The sequence below is a fragment of the Schistocerca nitens genome, chromosome 1, assembly GCF_023898315.1.
Source record: "Schistocerca nitens isolate TAMUIC-IGC-003100 chromosome 1, iqSchNite1.1, whole genome shotgun sequence".
NCBI classification, from domain to species: domain Eukaryota; kingdom Metazoa; phylum Arthropoda; class Insecta; order Orthoptera; family Acrididae; genus Schistocerca; species Schistocerca nitens.
Genome location: NC_064614.1, coordinates 1,040,381,271 through 1,040,399,112, shown reverse-complemented (window position 1 = coordinate 1,040,399,112; position 17,842 = coordinate 1,040,381,271). Strand labels below are relative to the sequence as shown.

The 17,842-nt window shown below is 40.1% G+C and overlaps 1 protein-coding gene across 1 annotated transcript in view; it reads right to left on the bottom strand.

Moving 5' to 3' along the window:
* The window catches only part of LOC126196964 (disco-interacting protein 2), a 667,247-nt gene that overhangs the window by 113,405 nt on the left and 536,000 nt on the right, over nt 1-17,842 (bottom strand). Inside the window, 3 exon segments of the mRNA XM_049934602.1 lie at nt 182-484; nt 10,410-10,434; nt 10,436-10,545. Coding sequence (XP_049790559.1) covers nt 182-484; nt 10,410-10,434; nt 10,436-10,545 — 438 coding nt within the window.

Below are 17,842 nucleotides of genomic sequence, written 5' to 3'. Positions count from 1 at the left end.
AAAATCTGCTTGCTCCACTCCCAAGCTCACTGGAATATGGCTGATAAGAACCACAGGTCTGACAACAACTGACAAAGACTAGCGATAGCTAGTGGGAAGCATCTCTTTTTTTTTAAAAAAAAAAAGGATAATCAGACAGTACAAATTCACTATTACCTGTAATATTACAAAATGTACTTACAGGGCCGCATGTTGTGCATGACATCAGTGATGTCAGCGACATCACGCTCATCCCAAACTGTGAGCCCAGGGCCACCATTAGGAAGGCGGGTGTGACGAGGCTGTTGCGAGCGTTCCCGCTGCTGTGGCGGCGTCTCGCGGGCAGAACCTGTGCTGCTGGTGTCCGACTGCAGCTGTGGCTGCCCCTGCGGGTGCTGGTGCCCATGCTGATGGGATCGTGGCACGACTGCGCGCTCTCGCTCTGGTGTGCTCTGCACGTCGCCACCACCCTCATTTACCACACTGTCTTCATCAGAGCTTGATGCTGTACCGACAAAAAACTTATTATTGTCTTTTCACACTGCACGTAGTGTAAGAATAAGTGAAACAATTTACAGTGATTCCCATTAATTGGGATGGACTGTCATACGTATTGAAACTTGGCAGAAATGTAAAATACAAAAGAAAACATTCACAAAACACAAAAACTGATACAGGCAAGTAATTTATGATAAAATTTTTTAATATATTAATCCACTGATTATCTGAATATCCATCAATCACAACATAAATTTAACAAACACATCAGTTAATTCATATTTGCTGGTATGTGATGATGACCCTGGGTATCAAATATTGACAGACATTGAAATAACTGACATTGTCACTGATGACCAAGAACCATGTGACAACAAGGATGAGCCTCAAAAAGAAAGAGACTATTGACAACTACCATGTTGAGAAAGGGCCATCCAATGAGGAAGACTTTTACTGCCTTCGTATGGCTATAAAGAGGTTAAAACAACAAGAAAAATGTGGCACTGCCTTTAAAGCACTTGTAGGATCACATAGCGAGAAAGCTAGTCCTAGCTGTATAGCAAAAATAAATTTTAGACTTGTTTTGCACACTGTAGGACTACCTCAACAGTTATTTTGAATATTTTTCAAACTAATCTATGTAGTCAATTTTGACATGAAACATGAGTGACAAACACACACACACACACACACACACACACACACACACACACACACACAAACGCATAAATAACTGTTCCATGGTTTCAAATAATCAATGCTCTATTGTATGTCTGACATGCAGAAAACTGATATGTTAAGTGTGGTACAGCACAACAGAGTTTGATTACCTCAAGCAATAATAACTGCTGGAGGTACAGCTCAACACTTAACACGTCAGTTTTCTGCATGTCAGACATAAAATATGTGAAGCCATGGAACAGTCATTCATGTTTTTTTTGTGTCTGTGGTGGTGGTGGTGGGGGGGGGGGGGGTTTCAAATACCTTGTCATTTATGAAAACATTTTGTACCAAAGTTTACAGAAATATGAAAACATAAAAACACTGATTTAAACACAAAACTGTACACTCATGTTTCATGTCAAAATTGACTACACAGGCATAGTTTGAAAAATATTCGAAATTACAGTTTGGACACACAGGTGGGATTCATCTTGGGAGATCAAGCTACATATTCAGTGTGCTGAATTATTTGCCACTGAAGTTAGTCATAAACAATAGCAGCCCTCTATGTAGACCACTACTGTTGTGTACTATGAAATCATCCTCCTCTGCACAACCCCAGGGACACACATAAGCATAAAGGATTTTATTTCTATGGGGCAAATCAAAGTCTTGTGAGCCACACAAAGATGATTCCTCAGACAGACAACGTTTCATCCTCAGCCAACTTGTTTACAGACATTTTATAGTTTGGAATGTGTTACAACATGGTTGTAAAGTTAAACACATCTGACATAACTTTGGAAGGCAAACCCAGTCTCATCCACTGAGAGAATCCAGTGTCAATGGCAGTTTGCTCACACTAAATGCTCACTAAAGTGAGTATTCTCATTGGTGTTTGCCTATGACAAATGCCACTTCCATGAAACCCCCTGCCTGCATTGATTAGTAGCTTTATCGTCAGCTTTATTATCCTGGAGACTGCAGGCCTTATACAGAGAAGTATGCATGGAAGGGTGGTCATATCCCTTCAAGTCTGTAAAACTAAATATCAATCATCATAACATAACAACAAAAAATCCAGAATGGAATAATGACAATATTATAAATAGGATAGACTGCTACTCACCATATAGTGGAGATGTTGAGTTACAGACAGGCATAGCGTAATGATTGCTAAATAAATAAGCTTTTGGGCAAAAGGCCTTCTTCTGAATTAGACAACTTACACCCACACCTTCATGCGAACACAACTCACACACATGACCATTGTATCTGGCTGCCGTAGTCAGACTGTGAGCATCAGCGCATGATGGGAGAAGCAATAATATGGGTGGTGGAGTAAGGAGATGGCTGCAGCAGGGAGGAGGAGGGATGGCAGGGTAAGGATGGGGAACGGCAAACTGCTGCTTGTGGTAGCATACAGAGTGAGGTGGGGAGAGGGTAGTGCCAAAGAGGTGCCTTCTATTCCACCAATGCACCCAGTCTGTTTATTTCTCTCATTTTTTGCTCCCACTTCCTCTCCCACCCACTGTCTAACTCACTCCTGACTGCATCTAGCTGCCCCTACCCTCTCAAATCTCGTCCCTGTATGCTCCCACAAGCAGCACTTTACTGTCTCCCATACTTACCCTGCTATCCCTCCCCCTCAGACTCCTCCTCATGCCAACCAACCAGATTGCTTCTCCTATCATACCCTGACACTTGCAGTCTGGCTGCGGCAGTCGGAGACAGTGGTCATGTGTGTGAGTCATGTTTGCGTGAATGTGTGGGTGTAAGTTGTCAAATTCAGAAGAAGACCTTTTGCCAAGAGCTGTTCAGCAGTTTTTTTGTTGAACCTGCCTGCAACTCAACATCTCCACTACGTGGTGAATAGCAATCTGCCATTCTCATAATATTGTCATCATAACATGTTTTAGCTGTCGGCCACCCTTGACCAAGTCATCTGAATATTGTACCTGTGGTCTGAGAATGTTTTTACAATTCCTGGACAATCAGAGGATGAACATGTGGTCACTTGTGACCCTTATTTGAATACGATTTGCTTCCTTTCTGCTAATGACACTCCTCTGTTGGTCACTCGGTAAATGATACATCAATACCCCTCAACTGAGCTGACTGCTCCATTCATCTTTTCACACACTGGCACTTGGCAAGCATGTTCTTTTCAAAGGAACCATTTTACAATTTAGGAGAGCCATAGAAATCTAGATCTGAATTGTCAACACTATGCAACCTCATATGTTCGCAATATGTCAAGACACATACAAGGTTTACTGTTTTCTCAGTAAATATGAATCAGTCAATGATCCTATTTTTCATTAGGCCATACCAGCCATTTGTTTTCAGGCCATGCTAGACACTGTCAAGAACAATGCATGGCTAACATGAGATTAAAATATGGATTAATAATATCATTATTAACTAAACTTTAAATTCATAAAAAAAATTTACTGCTTTATGTTGACTATTATCAAAATTTTGATCAAGCCAGATCTCAGAGACTGACTGTCACATGAAGAATTTTTGTTCTCAGTGGTTCATACATCTTTGTTTACTGAAAAGGCACTTTCAATTGTTTGTCACAAACAAATATAACAAATCAATAACAACAGATTGTAAATATCGATCACCTAAAATAAGACAAATATTTTGTGGCAAATCATTCTCAGGACTGACTGGAAAGGAGGGCAAGTGAATGATACGGAAATGTGTTCTGAATGTGGTACCACCCAGAGATCATGGTGCCACACCAAAGTTGTCAATGCAAATCAGTACCACAGAAGTAACAGACTTTAGCAAGATCTTGCTGCACTCTAAAAAAATACGGGTGGAGTTTCTGAAGACCATTACTCCCCTCTTAGCACAACACCACCATCACATCTGAAATCAATATAGTGTCAGGCATCCAAGAACAAGAACTCAGTCCCAGTTTGTGACATCAGCTACAGCAGTCAACATTGCTGTAGAAGACAATGACAGCTGTAAACTTTCAAATGAACGTGTACTGTTACAAATGTCGAACACTGAACATCAAGATAACAATTTGCTACTTAGAGTATCAAGTGATGCTTCCATAGTCAAAGACAGTTGTAAATTATCAAGCAATTCTGTGGCAAAGAACTGTGTCAAAGTTAAATAAATCCTTTATCCATTTATGTATTGAAGTGAACTAATAATTCATGTGTTCTAATATGATGAATCTTCCCCCAGAGCAATCAAAGAACCCACAGTAATGGCTGGACAAAAGTAGTTTCATCTGGTCACAACACAGAAAAGATGGTGTTTAAATCGGTGGTTAATCATGCTGATTGATGACACTTCCAGCACTTGGTCTACTGTGGTAAATCAGACTTGTTTGTAGGAGATTCATGGCAAAACTTATGTGACCACTGTTAAACTCAGAGTGGCTAAGTGATGATGTGGACCGCAGCTTCTTTATATTGCATTAGTTTGGTTCTTATTCTTCAATTATAAATTATCCAAGCACTAGATACATTACATCCTATGGCACAACACGTTTTGCAAGATGTGTAGCACCTTTCAAAGTGACAACATTGATGCCACACTACTAGTTCCATTCACATGTCCAACCAACATGCAGACTGTCTTCAACAGCTCCCAGTGCCCCCCCCCCCCCCCCCCCAAGTCACTCATGACAATTCAAATAAAATTACACCAGAAACAATCCCACAGTTTATGATCCATTATAAAATGAGGTGTAACACTACAACAGTCTCAGGTTTGATCAACCCTTTTTAATCATGTTCACAAAAGTGCTTCCTTACTCAGTAATCATCAGTATGAAGACATTTCTCGAGCAAATGAAAAGTGTCTCATCCTCTTCTTCTTCTTCTTCTTCTTCTTCTTCTTCTTCAAGATTTTTTTTGAGTGTTCAGACTATATTTCATCTCACAACAACACAGGCATCCATGGTGTAAGCTGGACTGGAATGGAAGGCTCTCTCTGTTCTATGATAGGTGCTTATGAACTGTACACAGACTTTGTACACTGGTATCTTTCTGTGTGCTGTTACTCTGCACTGATCTAAACTTACAAAATATTAAGTACCAACTGTCCAGTTGGACTGAATATACACTTCCTTATGACACTATTCACACATATTTTCAATTGTTCACGCTCTTATTCAAGCGCTCCACTCACAAGTCAAGATATCATGAGATACACTGCAATGTGCTTCACTGTTAAAGAATTCCAATGTTGAAACTGTACACCTTCTACCTCCGTGGCAATGGAAGCATGTATTAAGTCACAATATGCCTTATCTAACTGGTCTCCCAAAGGAATACTTCAGAGTTGATGATCACAACTTGCTTCTTTATTTCTGCCTTTTTGTTGTTTTTTTCAAACAATTGTACGTATGTTATTATTAATAATGTAAAAATTAGTAATACTAATTTCAGCCTTAACAATGAGAGATTGTCAATTAATCCACTAACAAAACCTACTTTGAAGAACATGGGCTTGTAGAAAAATCTAAGATTGAAGCATCCTAACTTTTTGTGTTGTTTGTTACTCTAGAGGGATAAAATTGAAAGTATGACTTAAAGACAAAGTTTATATTTATTTTATATTCAAAACGTGTCCAGTATGTTGAATGAAGTGCATTAAAATTAATAAAAACTCTTAGAACATTTAAATTACATTACTAAAGTGTTTAGTGATCCTCTGCTTTTGTATGCAAATGTATAATTTTATTGTATTTAATCTACGATACGTGGTAATGATTGTTAAAGATAATAATGTCAAACATAATAATGGAATTAGACTCATGAAATTTCTCTCATTGCTATTCAAAGCAAAAAGTATAGGATATTTTGTACGAGAAAGGCAATTCCAACATGATATCATAAATTTCAAGTATTCCTGCAAATGAATAAGCTGGTTTTCGAATGCTGAACTGAAAGGACAATCACCACCTCCCTGATTGCTTGCAGTATTTTCTACATTTCAGGTAATCGGTACATGCATAATGTTTGGTTTGTTGTTCTACAACAGTCAAGTGAATCTTACTTGATACCAATGTGTGAAATTTCAGTGTAGGTTGAAGTGCATGTCAATTGAGAATATTTCACAAGTGGCTAAATATTTGCTTAGTTATCATATCATGAAGATTACGACATCCAATTCACTACGGCTACACACACCCTCTTTAATAGCAATTATATGCCACGCGTTTGCTGTGAATACCAGAACCAATAATAATTACATATATGTGTACCTGGCGCGCCAACGTCCGAGGGCTTCTCCGCGGTCATTTCCGGTGCGGTTCTCCTCTTGCTACCTGCAACGGTCGTTCGCTGCAGTACGGGAAGCCAGGATCCGTTTACCTTAAGGTAAACGGATCCTGGCTTCCCGTACTGCAGCGAACGACCGTCGCAGGTAGCAAGAGGAGAACCGCACCGGAAATGACCGCGGAGAAGCCCTCGGACGTTGGCGCGCCAGGTACATATAGTCTGCGGCCGCGAGCTCGCCTCCAGTTCACCACCGGCAATGGAGGGTGAAGCTTTGACAATGCCAGCCACTCGTGCTGGCGAAACGTCAGAAAAATCATTAGATGAACGTCGGCCGAAGAACCCGAGACAGAAGCCAATAGGCAGTTTGTCAACAAGTGGCCACGAAAGCCTTAACAATTTTGAATTACATATATATTAAGAACTGTATCTGTGCTAGGGGTTCAGTACTTTCATCATTAGTATGTCATTCTGGCCTTGGATGGACAGCTTTAGTGTGCATCTGTAATTTTTGTAAACGTTTGCTCTATAGCGGAGCATGCAGAACACTTGTGACGCAGCAAGCTGGTATAATTTTAATTCCCCCTCTTGCTTTGCCATCTGCCTCCTTAAATTCGTTTTTTTCATTTTTAACTAATTACCATTAACATACGTCAGTGTAATCTACATTTACATAAAAGAGAAAGGTTGGCCCTTAGTCTTAAAGAGTATAACAGATGTAATTTTGTGGTTAGTTTTTTGTATGTAATTGGTTTTCTAATTTATTTTGACTATGCCTAGTTAGTATCTTTCATTATAGCGTGAAATCAGTAATTGTTTAGTAACATAAATTCTATTGTTGACTTGCAAACAAATATAAATTCTATACTATTTATAAACATTTCGAAGATTTAATGCTAGTAATCTTAATTTCTTAAAGTACCTATTTGGCTCTATTCGAAAACATGTTAGCACAGCCAGCCCTTAATTAATTCCAAAGTAATTAACAGTATTGTCAAAAGTATTGTTTACGAAACTATATTTGTTAATTTCAGGATTTAAACAAATAATTCAGCCTAAACTTTGTAGTAGAAGAAACTGTTAAAAAGAACCAATTTTTCGATGTAGTCAGTTAATTTAAGTTTTATTGTAATTTCTGTAAATTTGACTTTAAACAGGGTGTAGTTTCAGTACCTATGATGATATACAAGGGGCCGAATTTTGGTCACGTGACAGTCAGTCCACGGCCGAGTTTCAGACGAGGAATCTGTGTTTCTTAGAATGACAAGAATGCATCAACTTAACAGTGAAATAAGTGATACACCAATAGGCCGTGACTGTTCAATTTATTTGAAGGACTGTGAACATGTGATTATGTTATCACTGCTCTTAAATGTTCAACAGTAAACTGTTGTAGCAGTATGTGGAGGTTTGCCTGCAAACTATTAATGAGGCTTATGGGAAGTTTAAACAATAGTGCACTGGCCATACATATATAAATATGTATTATTGGGGGGTTGTGCAAAGTGAAAGTAAAAGGCAGTGAAACGTAACTGTGCGTCTGTCGGTCACATTATTTACCGTAGTCAGCGTCCAAATTACAAACCCCATTTTTCAGCCAGTGTGGCAACGCATTACGTCGACACCGAAAGCAACAAACGAAATAAACAAAGAAGGTGGAACCGCTACACACTAGGCAGCCAAATTCCAAACAGTGATGAACATGAATTTTCACTGGAAAGCATATTCTGCGGTGATTTTAGTTTTAGCAAGGAATGTTTCTCTATTAATAAAATTACACTGAACTATATCACTAACATGGTTGAGCCTTTCACCCACTTAAGTGGAAATGAGACATTGGTTATCAACAGAAGAAAGACTAATATTTCTGTCCACATGCCTTATGGACAGAAGAGATTTTGTTTGCTAGAAGCATCATTCTGTCAACTGCTGAAACCTGCTAGGCATTAATAGACAACTACTGGGGCTCCTGGCCTTTTTTAGAATATGTTGTAATAAATGAATAACTTTTTTCTGGTATGCTTCATATTTCACATGAACGGATTAAATTATCAATGTAGATTTCCTTTTGTTTCTGTCATTATGATTTGTATCTGTATGCTCACAATGCTGCTCCTCATGTTTACCTGAATAATGAAACATTATTATAGTGAGCACTTTACATTGTCAGTACACATACATAATCTTGTTTTAGGGATTCACCGATCCCTGTGGTAGCACATTACACATTAACAAAAATGTACCCAGGATCTAAGATAAAGAGTTGGGGGAGGTTGCAATTAAGTAGTAAGTAGTTTTGTAAGAGGTGTAGGAGTGACAGATGTAAAGTACAATTTCTTACAGACTAAAACTAGAAACTTTAAGAACTTTGGTTACTAACTGTTAGACATATTATTATTTTGTAATTGGTTTCTACAATCCACATTGTACTAGACTGAGGAACATTATACTTTATATGAGATCTGTACAAATTATTTTGCTGTCAGACAGATAAAGCTCATTTGCATGAGAACGCTTTCTACATTCAAATTTTAGTAACTTTTGACATTTTCTGGTAACGTAAGAGAAAACCTTGCCAACTCAAGGCACAATGCTACTGTAGGCATTCAGAACCGAGAGTTGTCTGCATTCTAAGCTGCAAAGAGAAAAGACCACGTGGGGGTAGCAGTGTGATCTAGGGCATCCTGTCACAGTTCGCGCGGCTACCCCCTACCCCTGTCGGAGGTTCGAGCCATCTCTCGGGCATGGCTGTGTGTGTTGTCCTTAGCATAAATTAGATTAAGTAGTATGTAAGCTTAGGGACCAGTGATCAGCAGTTTGGTCCCATATGATCAGTATATTAAAAAAAAAAAGGGGGGGTGAGAGAGAGAGAGAGAGAGAGAGAGTGAGATGAGAGAGAGAGAGAGAGAGAGAGAGAGGAGAGGGGGGGGGGGGAGAGAGAGGGGAGAGAGAGGGAGAGAGGGGGAGAGAGGGGGAGAGAGAGAGAGAGAGAGAGAGAGAGAGAGAGAGAAGAGAGAGAGAGAGAGAGAGAGAGGAAGGTGAGTAATAACAGAATAGTTTTAATGTCTCACAAATAAAGCACTCCCTGAACCCTTACTAATGAACTGATGCATCTGTCTGTGTGGTGAGGCAGGATGTAAAATATGGATTTGGATTGTGAAGATCATTTTACGTGGGGTGGGGTGGGGTTGAAAGTAAACACGTAAGATCACTTGTGTGAATTAAACAAAGATTCAAACAAGATCTCATATGGTACAGAAAGTGTCAATAGTCCCTTCACAATAAAAAGTGAGCGATTCTCCACATGAATACTAAGAGAATTCCATTTAATTTCAGAAATATTGTAAGTTACACCAATTCTGAGGGTGTTGATTCAACTAAATATGATGAGGTAGCAGTTAAGAAGAACAAAACACATGGAAAATAGGGAAACTGAAGCAACGACAGAATTTTATTTGTAGAAAGTGCAAGAGCTCCACTAGAGAAATATTACTTATACTACTCTTTCCAGTTCTCTTCCACTGTGTGAGATGGGTCCTTACTACAAATAGTTGACAGAAGAAAGTGAAACAGTTCAAAAAACAGCTTCTCACTTTGTGTTGCTGCAAATTAGGGGAGAGGGGGTCATGAATGTAACAACCTAGTTGAGATGGTTGAAATCATTTCACAAAATGTCAAACAACAACTTCTTCCTCCAAATGCCAAAACTTTTGTTGCCTCCCACTCACATACCGGCAATGACTATCGGATAAAATACAAAAAATTGAAGCTCACAGGGGAAATACTGGTGGTGTTCCTTTTTCACGTGCACTATCCAGGAGTGTAATAGCAGATACACAGTTTCAAAGTACTATCTTGTAACTTCTACCCAATTTGAAGTGCAGTGCGTTCATACATATGCAAGTGACACTCCCACACTTGCAGACTTCACTGAAACTATTATCAGTAGGGGGGAAAACTAACAAGACGTTATTCACTAGATAACAAGGTGGAAGAGCTATGTACAGCATTTACCCGAGTCATGCCGGTCGCGGGTCCCGGTCTGGGCTCTTGGCCATGACGGAGGTTCGCTTGGATGGCATCGGCAGTGATGGCTTGGGCCGGCCCTGCATCGCCGCCAGCGCCTGCTGGACTGCCTCCTGCCGCACCTCTGCAACACGACACACACTACCATTACTAACACTACTCTGCCTAGTACACTAGTCTAAAGCTACACACACACACCCACACACACACACACACACACACACACACACACACACACACACACACACACACACACACACACCAAAATAGCAAAAAAAACCTGTAACTAAATGTGCACTATAAGTTAGGTGACAGGCGTAGCTGAATTGAATATCGTTAACCTGTGTTCTTTCAGGTCATAACCAATGTTCAATTGTAGATAATACTGTGTTTAATGGGCCTGGTATGACAGTAAATAAAATGATTCTAAACTTAATTACATACATTATTTCAACCACCATTGACTCACATGTCACTTCTGGTTTTGCAGCCGCATGCACTCTAAACACAGTGTTTTCCAGTACCTCACAATGGCTGCAACCATAAATCAGTCAATACTGATTCTTTCCATTTCTATCAGTTCAAGTGGGCTACTCCTATCCACCACCTGGTTGAAAGTCTCAGACTCATTTTCCCTTTCCTCAGGGTGTTACAGAGACTCTCAGCACACCATTATCTTTACTATGATGCCCCTACCCATCCCAATAATCACACACCAAACAAAAAACACAAAATTTCCAATTTCCTACCCATTTTTGTTTTCACAGAAAGATAGATTATGCAGAAGTCTCATCCACTTTGAGGTCATTAGAAAGGAAGTAAAGTTACGGTTTAATGTCCTATCAATGATGTCATCTGAGACTGAACACAAGCTGAGATTATTAAAAGATGAGGCAAGAAATCGGTTGTGTCCTTTTCAAAGGAACCACCCTAATATCAGCCTTAAGCAGTTTTGGGGAACCACATTGAACCTTTATCTGGATGACGACATGCTGACTGAAACATCATCTTTTTGAATGCAAGTCCAGTATCTTGACCACTGCACCATCTCACTTAATCAGATGGTGTAGTCATGGATGGTGCCAGTGTGGTGGAGGTGGATGAGAGAGGAATCTGCCAGCTTTTATCACTGGAACCATCCTGGAATTCACCTGAAGTAATACAGGCAAACCCCTGAAAAACAATGCCAGGATGACTGTACTTGGATTTGAGCCACACTCCTTCAGAAGATGGGTCCATTGATTTAACCACTGCATTTTCTTGACAAGTACGAGCATTTGAATTCAGAAGATGGGTCCAGTGATTTAACCACTGCATTTTCTTGACAAGTACTAGCATCTGAAGCCTAACCCTAATGGAAAAAGCTCTTGGCTTTGCACGAATGGCAGATAATGCATAACTATTATTTCCTCTCATTTCAGCTTGTAGCAATTTTAGCTAACCATTCACGTCCCACTGATACTCAGACCACACTACAAACTCAAGAAGATTTGGTCATCAAACAGTGCCAACTGCCACAGATATGACAGTCTCTTTGATCGAGACAACTGAAGCTAACAGGTAATGCTGCAGCCTTACCATTATCTCAAGTTACCAATTTTGGCACTAGGAATGCCCCTCCAAAACTGTTGTCTCACTGGCTAACAAAAACTAGCTGATCTGGTACACTGGTAACTTGTGTACAAGGACTGAACGAAAACTTTTTGGAAAGACGTCCAGTCAATGCTGTGAGACTAAGTGAGGAGCCCCTGGCATATTTAATAAGCACCGTTAAAGAAGAGCAAGTGCCCCAGTAAAGTCAAACTGGGAGACACGCATCTCGTTATTGGTCGCAAGACAGATTTCGTGAACTGATGACTACTAGTCAAGAGAATGAAGATACTCTCACCAAACATGAGCTATGCAGTTTAATACCATACCACATTTGACTCTTTTTCAGATGTGCACATCCCATCTGAATTACTCAGCACAGCCTTCCCCTTTTGAGAGTTCGAACAGTCTACTCAGAATTAGGAACCAAAATATTGTGTTATTGCCTGGAAACACCTGCAATACATAAGACTAAAAAGTCACTACATTTTGGCATGGCCAGTGGAACTGTTGCAAACTGCTTAGCATCTCCCAAGCCTGGGGCAAACTGGGCCTCACAGTGAGTAGGTCCGTCCACCTGAGGCCACGGGTCTAAGGATCCATCGACGGCAGCACTTCATCATGGCTCCCGTACGCACTGGTCGACGGTTTCATTACTGATAGCTTTGGTTAACTATGTTCATCTTTTGATCTCTTTTATCAGGTGATATTTTCTAATTACTTTCTGACATACGGGAAGTCTAGGTAGTTGCATAGCCACAGACTTGATTACCAACAGAGACTTGACCAGCAGACATGCTACATATCTTCACCCATCATGGAATTTAAGGAAACTACATTCCTGGGACTACTATGGCCCTCAATGAGAATATCACTGTAACTCACACAACACCTGACACAACGTTATATATTAACTCGTTACAAAACATTAAGTCTATAAAAAGAAAAACGAAAAACACAATAGAAACTTGGAACTGTAAAATACTACAGCTGCGGCGCTAAAGGAAGTGTAACTATCACATGCAGCACACAAACTGGTGATCACTGGATTTTCTTTTTTTTTATTTACGCAATTTGAAAGTCACATAACTAACACAACTGCTACCTGGTAGCGTGCATACGCGCGTTAGCCACTACCACTAGTGTTGCTAACAGCAATCGGACACGGAATATAAAGCTTGGCAGGCAGCCTCAAGCAGTCTACGTATAATGACGAAGAATCTTACCTGCCAGAATTCCCCTCACCGCTGCGGCGGTGACGTAAGTGCTATGTATACCTCTGTGATATCAGTCACATACTTGTGATTATTTACTATCACTGTAGTCCTGTACATTTAGTTTTCTTGAAGTGTGTAAAAATCGGCAGTATTCTTACGAGCGATGGCCACTCACTCATTGCGAAGAGCTATTCTATTCGAGACATGAGCCGTAGTGCACACAATTTCAGTCATCGCCAATGGTGATGATTGTCGGTTTCGGGCACTAAACAGCACCGTTATAAGCGCTCTTACTGACAATGAAACATTCCAAGGTCATTTCGGTTAAAATGTACAAATTAAAAAATACATTAAATATAAATCTTCGTCGAAACATATCCTTGTTCCCCCCTAATATATCCACATAGTCTCCCCTTATCTACACAAATTCTTGTATTACTTAATGTGTTGTTATTAAAACGCACTGTTAAAAAATGAGTTCACAAACCCAAGAGACTAAGACAGTACGTACAAATATCGTGCCTCTGAAACCGTGGCCTCAGTGTCAAGAGGACAAATGTTCATCCATCTTTAGGTGATTCTTTAAGAAACCTAAGGCAAATTCCCAGATGGGTACTTTGAAAAGACACGGCCGATTTCCCTAATGTGAGCTTGTGCCTCGTGTCTAATAGCGTCGTCGTCGGAACTATATTAATTCTTTTTTATGTAAAGTCGTATGCCAGAACTGTACACATCCTCTGGAACTTACTAATTCATTTGTTGTCTCGATGCCGCCACTGCGGTAGTTCAATGCGTCGGCTTGGAAAGTAAGCATGAAATACACGATAACTAGTAATTTACTTATTATATATGGAACATAATAAAATTGCGGAGTGAACGAAATCGAGCAACAAAATGAAGAAGGAAAATTAGAGTCGAAAACGAGATCATAAGAGAAGGAACACAGGCTCGAATTAAGGTGGACGACATGACATGGGCCTGTTCTTAACCGATTTAGGGAAATCGCGGAAAACCTAAATTTGGATGGCCGAACAGGGATCTGACCTCGTCCCCCTGAATGCGATTCCAGTGCACTAACCTCTACGCCGCCTCTCAAGCAACAACGTCCAATCGCCTGCATCAGCTTGATATTTTCGTAGATAATACAAGGGCTATCCGGACAGTAGTCTCTGTTTTCGTGTAGCAAGGGAGCGAGGAATAAAAACGATAGGGAGGAAGCCATATTGCCTCTCATTCGGTTACAGGAGCCGTTCGAAATGGGTATTGCAACTGAAAATCCAGCTCATTGTGAAATCCGTTCTGTAATACGGCTACCACGAAGCCCCCACCTCAACACGTGATATTCCTCATGGAGGGGTATCGTTTCACGAAGCCGTTACAATATCACTGATGATCTGAAAGATGTTGGGCGACTAGCTGTCATACAATTTATGCAGCAATGTTCCGACGAATGTCGCACACGATTGGCGGCGTTTTATCTTTTTCCATGTGAATGACGGTACTTTGGACAAGAAATGTTTCGTATCTCAGGAAAACTCCTCTACAGAATTGTTTCCCGCGTTATTTGAGTTAGGTTTATGTTGGTTATTATAGGGGATAATGGGACTTTGTGGCCATCCTGTATAACACAGGAAAGACAAATGCTGAAGACCTGATGACAGAAGTTGTTGTCTGTCTGCAGTCAGCAAGGAACTAGTGCAGGAAAATTATGAAAAATTTGTGAGAACCGGCGATTCATGACATGTAAACCATATGATAAATTTTCGCATGAGTCTGATTAGATAAACTCGCGGGTGGGCAGAATTCACGCAGAGGGAATCTAGCAACTCATTTGGAGATATGATAAATCTTTAAATCAGAATGACGATAATGCAGAAAAGGAACAGATGAAGATTTTTTAATAAATCTGCTTCAATTATTTCAGTATTTTATTTATACTCTAAAAGAGGCTTCTTACCGTCTAACACTGTTTACAGTTAACTGACCGTATTTATAAACTCACTGACAAAAGTATAACATCTTTCCAAAAAATGAAAGAAAGCATCGCAAGCGTAACACCACATTCACTAAACATGCGACGAAACTTCAAGAAGACGAAAACAGAATTTCGAAGACCGTTTCTCGCTGTCCTGATTACAAGTAAAGCCCAGCAGCGGTTTTGGTAGACCGGTCAAATACCGATTTTTCCGATTGCCAGTTTCGCACGAACTGCATCTGAAAATCAGCTGTTCCGGTTTATGATGTAGCAAGTACAACGCCTGTTTCTCTTCAGTTAAATGTTAACGGCAGACAACTTCATGCCCAATCTAATATTTCTATTTCTTCACTGCACAAGATGTTACTCTGTCCAGATTATCTGAAAAGACGTAACCTCACAACGCAAGCACATTTCAAATAGGTTGTGTGTTTACAGTGTTTACACGACCAACCAGAAGCGGCACTGGAAAACAATTTACAATTTTGGGATCCCTACAGGCCCTCAATGAATTACAGCAACCATCGGCAACACGCAGCTTCCGCTTTGTTGTTTTTCGTCCTCTGTAAGTACATCCTCCTTTTGCTTAAACATAGATTTAAAGCTCAACATCGTTATGTGTGACGAAAATGCAAAACACCGCTTGTTTTTTCATTTGGCTTTGTTCCGCACACTATCTTTTCTGCTCCTCAGCTAACCAACATGCGACATATGCAGCGTAATACTAATTTTTCAGCTGGCGTTATGGGATCGAGCCACGAAAATGCCTACTGACCTGACACAATAAATCACCGAGCGAGTAAGAAAACTATTTCATTTGAGGAAAGTTTCACTGAGTGAGGTGTAAGGCAATCAGAACTTAAGTTGGCTACTTCAGACGAACTTTTCCTCTGAGAAAGAATGAAATTAGTAATTTAGAAACGTACCAGGCAAAAATTGTGGAGAAAATCCAGTTTTCGTCGACTTGAAATAGTTAGAAACCACACTGCAGCCAAGAGGCGGTAGTGGGTATGGCTAAAGACTGCCAAACTCCTTAACAAGAAGAGGCAACCGTGGGTGGATAAGGCCAATTAGAGCATCGCTCTGCGCAAAAAGTAATGCCCTGCAAAAGGCAAAGTTTTATTAATAGCAATGGGGCCTACTTAGCTGGCAGCTAGGAAGTTGCATAATTAGTGAACAATTCAGTGAACGCCAAACGCTCGAAAGAACCGGCAGCGGAGCGACAGATGCACAGCCAATTAACGTAGCGGTTCGGGTAGAAAAGAGTTACACTGTAATGGCACTGTCGCCTTGCAGCCCAACTAAGTTACCACATCCGGACTGCGACGCTAATTACGGTTTCAAGTTCATACATTTTGGAACGTTTACAATGACTTTCAAAACATAAATCTACAGGAAACTGTGTTCTGTCAATATTTATTTTTCACAACAGGCGTGTGAGGAGATGAACACATTTAAATGAATTATAGTACGAACATCGAGCAAACTGCCATAAGGACTGAAATGCATCTGACTCAGGAAAAAACTATGATTAAAGAACAAACGATAAGATGCAGCATTGTTAGCATCATAGAAATGATATGGACTTCGACATTGTGAACGATGTCAGATAGATACTTTACCACCTGAGGTCACATTATGCATTTTCGTAAGTACTTGAAGATTCTCTCTTTGTGACTTCGATTTTGATGGCTGTTACGCATTTAAAAATACTGTTGCGATATTTAAATTGACTACTGTTAAAGAAACAAGAAATTCTATCTACAAAAAGATTGGAAGCGGTGCTAAGGTGTCAAGAAAAAATACAAGTCAGAGGGGGAAACATGATACCGTACGTGGAACTGTGGAATTCATTGTATTACTGCTCCTTTCTTCATTTTCCTGGCCGTTATTCTGCATCTCCACGTGGTAATATTAGTGGTAGTGTGTGGCCGGATGCTCTTACTGTCGGCAGAATTAATTATATTACTCCTGTCAACGTATCAGGCGCTATGATAATTTACTAAAAGTCGACTGAATTTTATCACAATGATTATTATGACGCACTAGCTGCAAACCCGGCCCGGGTATTCATTTGGCAATTTTCTATTAGAAACGAACACAAAATATAAACTGTGTTTGAGGTGAAGTACCGAAAAAATTTAATATTCATGTATTCGTGAAAACGCCCTTGAAATTATGAAGCAGTCGAACACAGAAATATGCGTAATTTACAAAAGTATAAATGCAGGATTCAAATTAAGAAACATGATTCTGGACAGTATCTGTTCGCTGGGCGCAGCTGCTTCGCAAGCCTACCAGATGTCACGAATTTCCTTACGGTGACTCGACTGTAATAATCTTATCTACATCTAGATGATACTCTGCAATTCACAATTGTGGAAGAGGGTTCAACGAACCACCTGCAAACTACTACTGTAAGGTTCCACTCTCAAACGGCGCGCGGGAAAAACGAGCACTTAAATCTCTCCGCGCGAGCTCTGATTTCGCTTATTTTGTCATGATGATCATTTCTCCTAACGTAGGTGGACGCCAAAGGAATATTTTCGCAATCGGTGGAGAAAGTTGGTGACTGAAATTCACGAGAAGATCCAGCCGTAACGTAAAACCTCTTAGTTTTAATGATTGTCACCCCAACT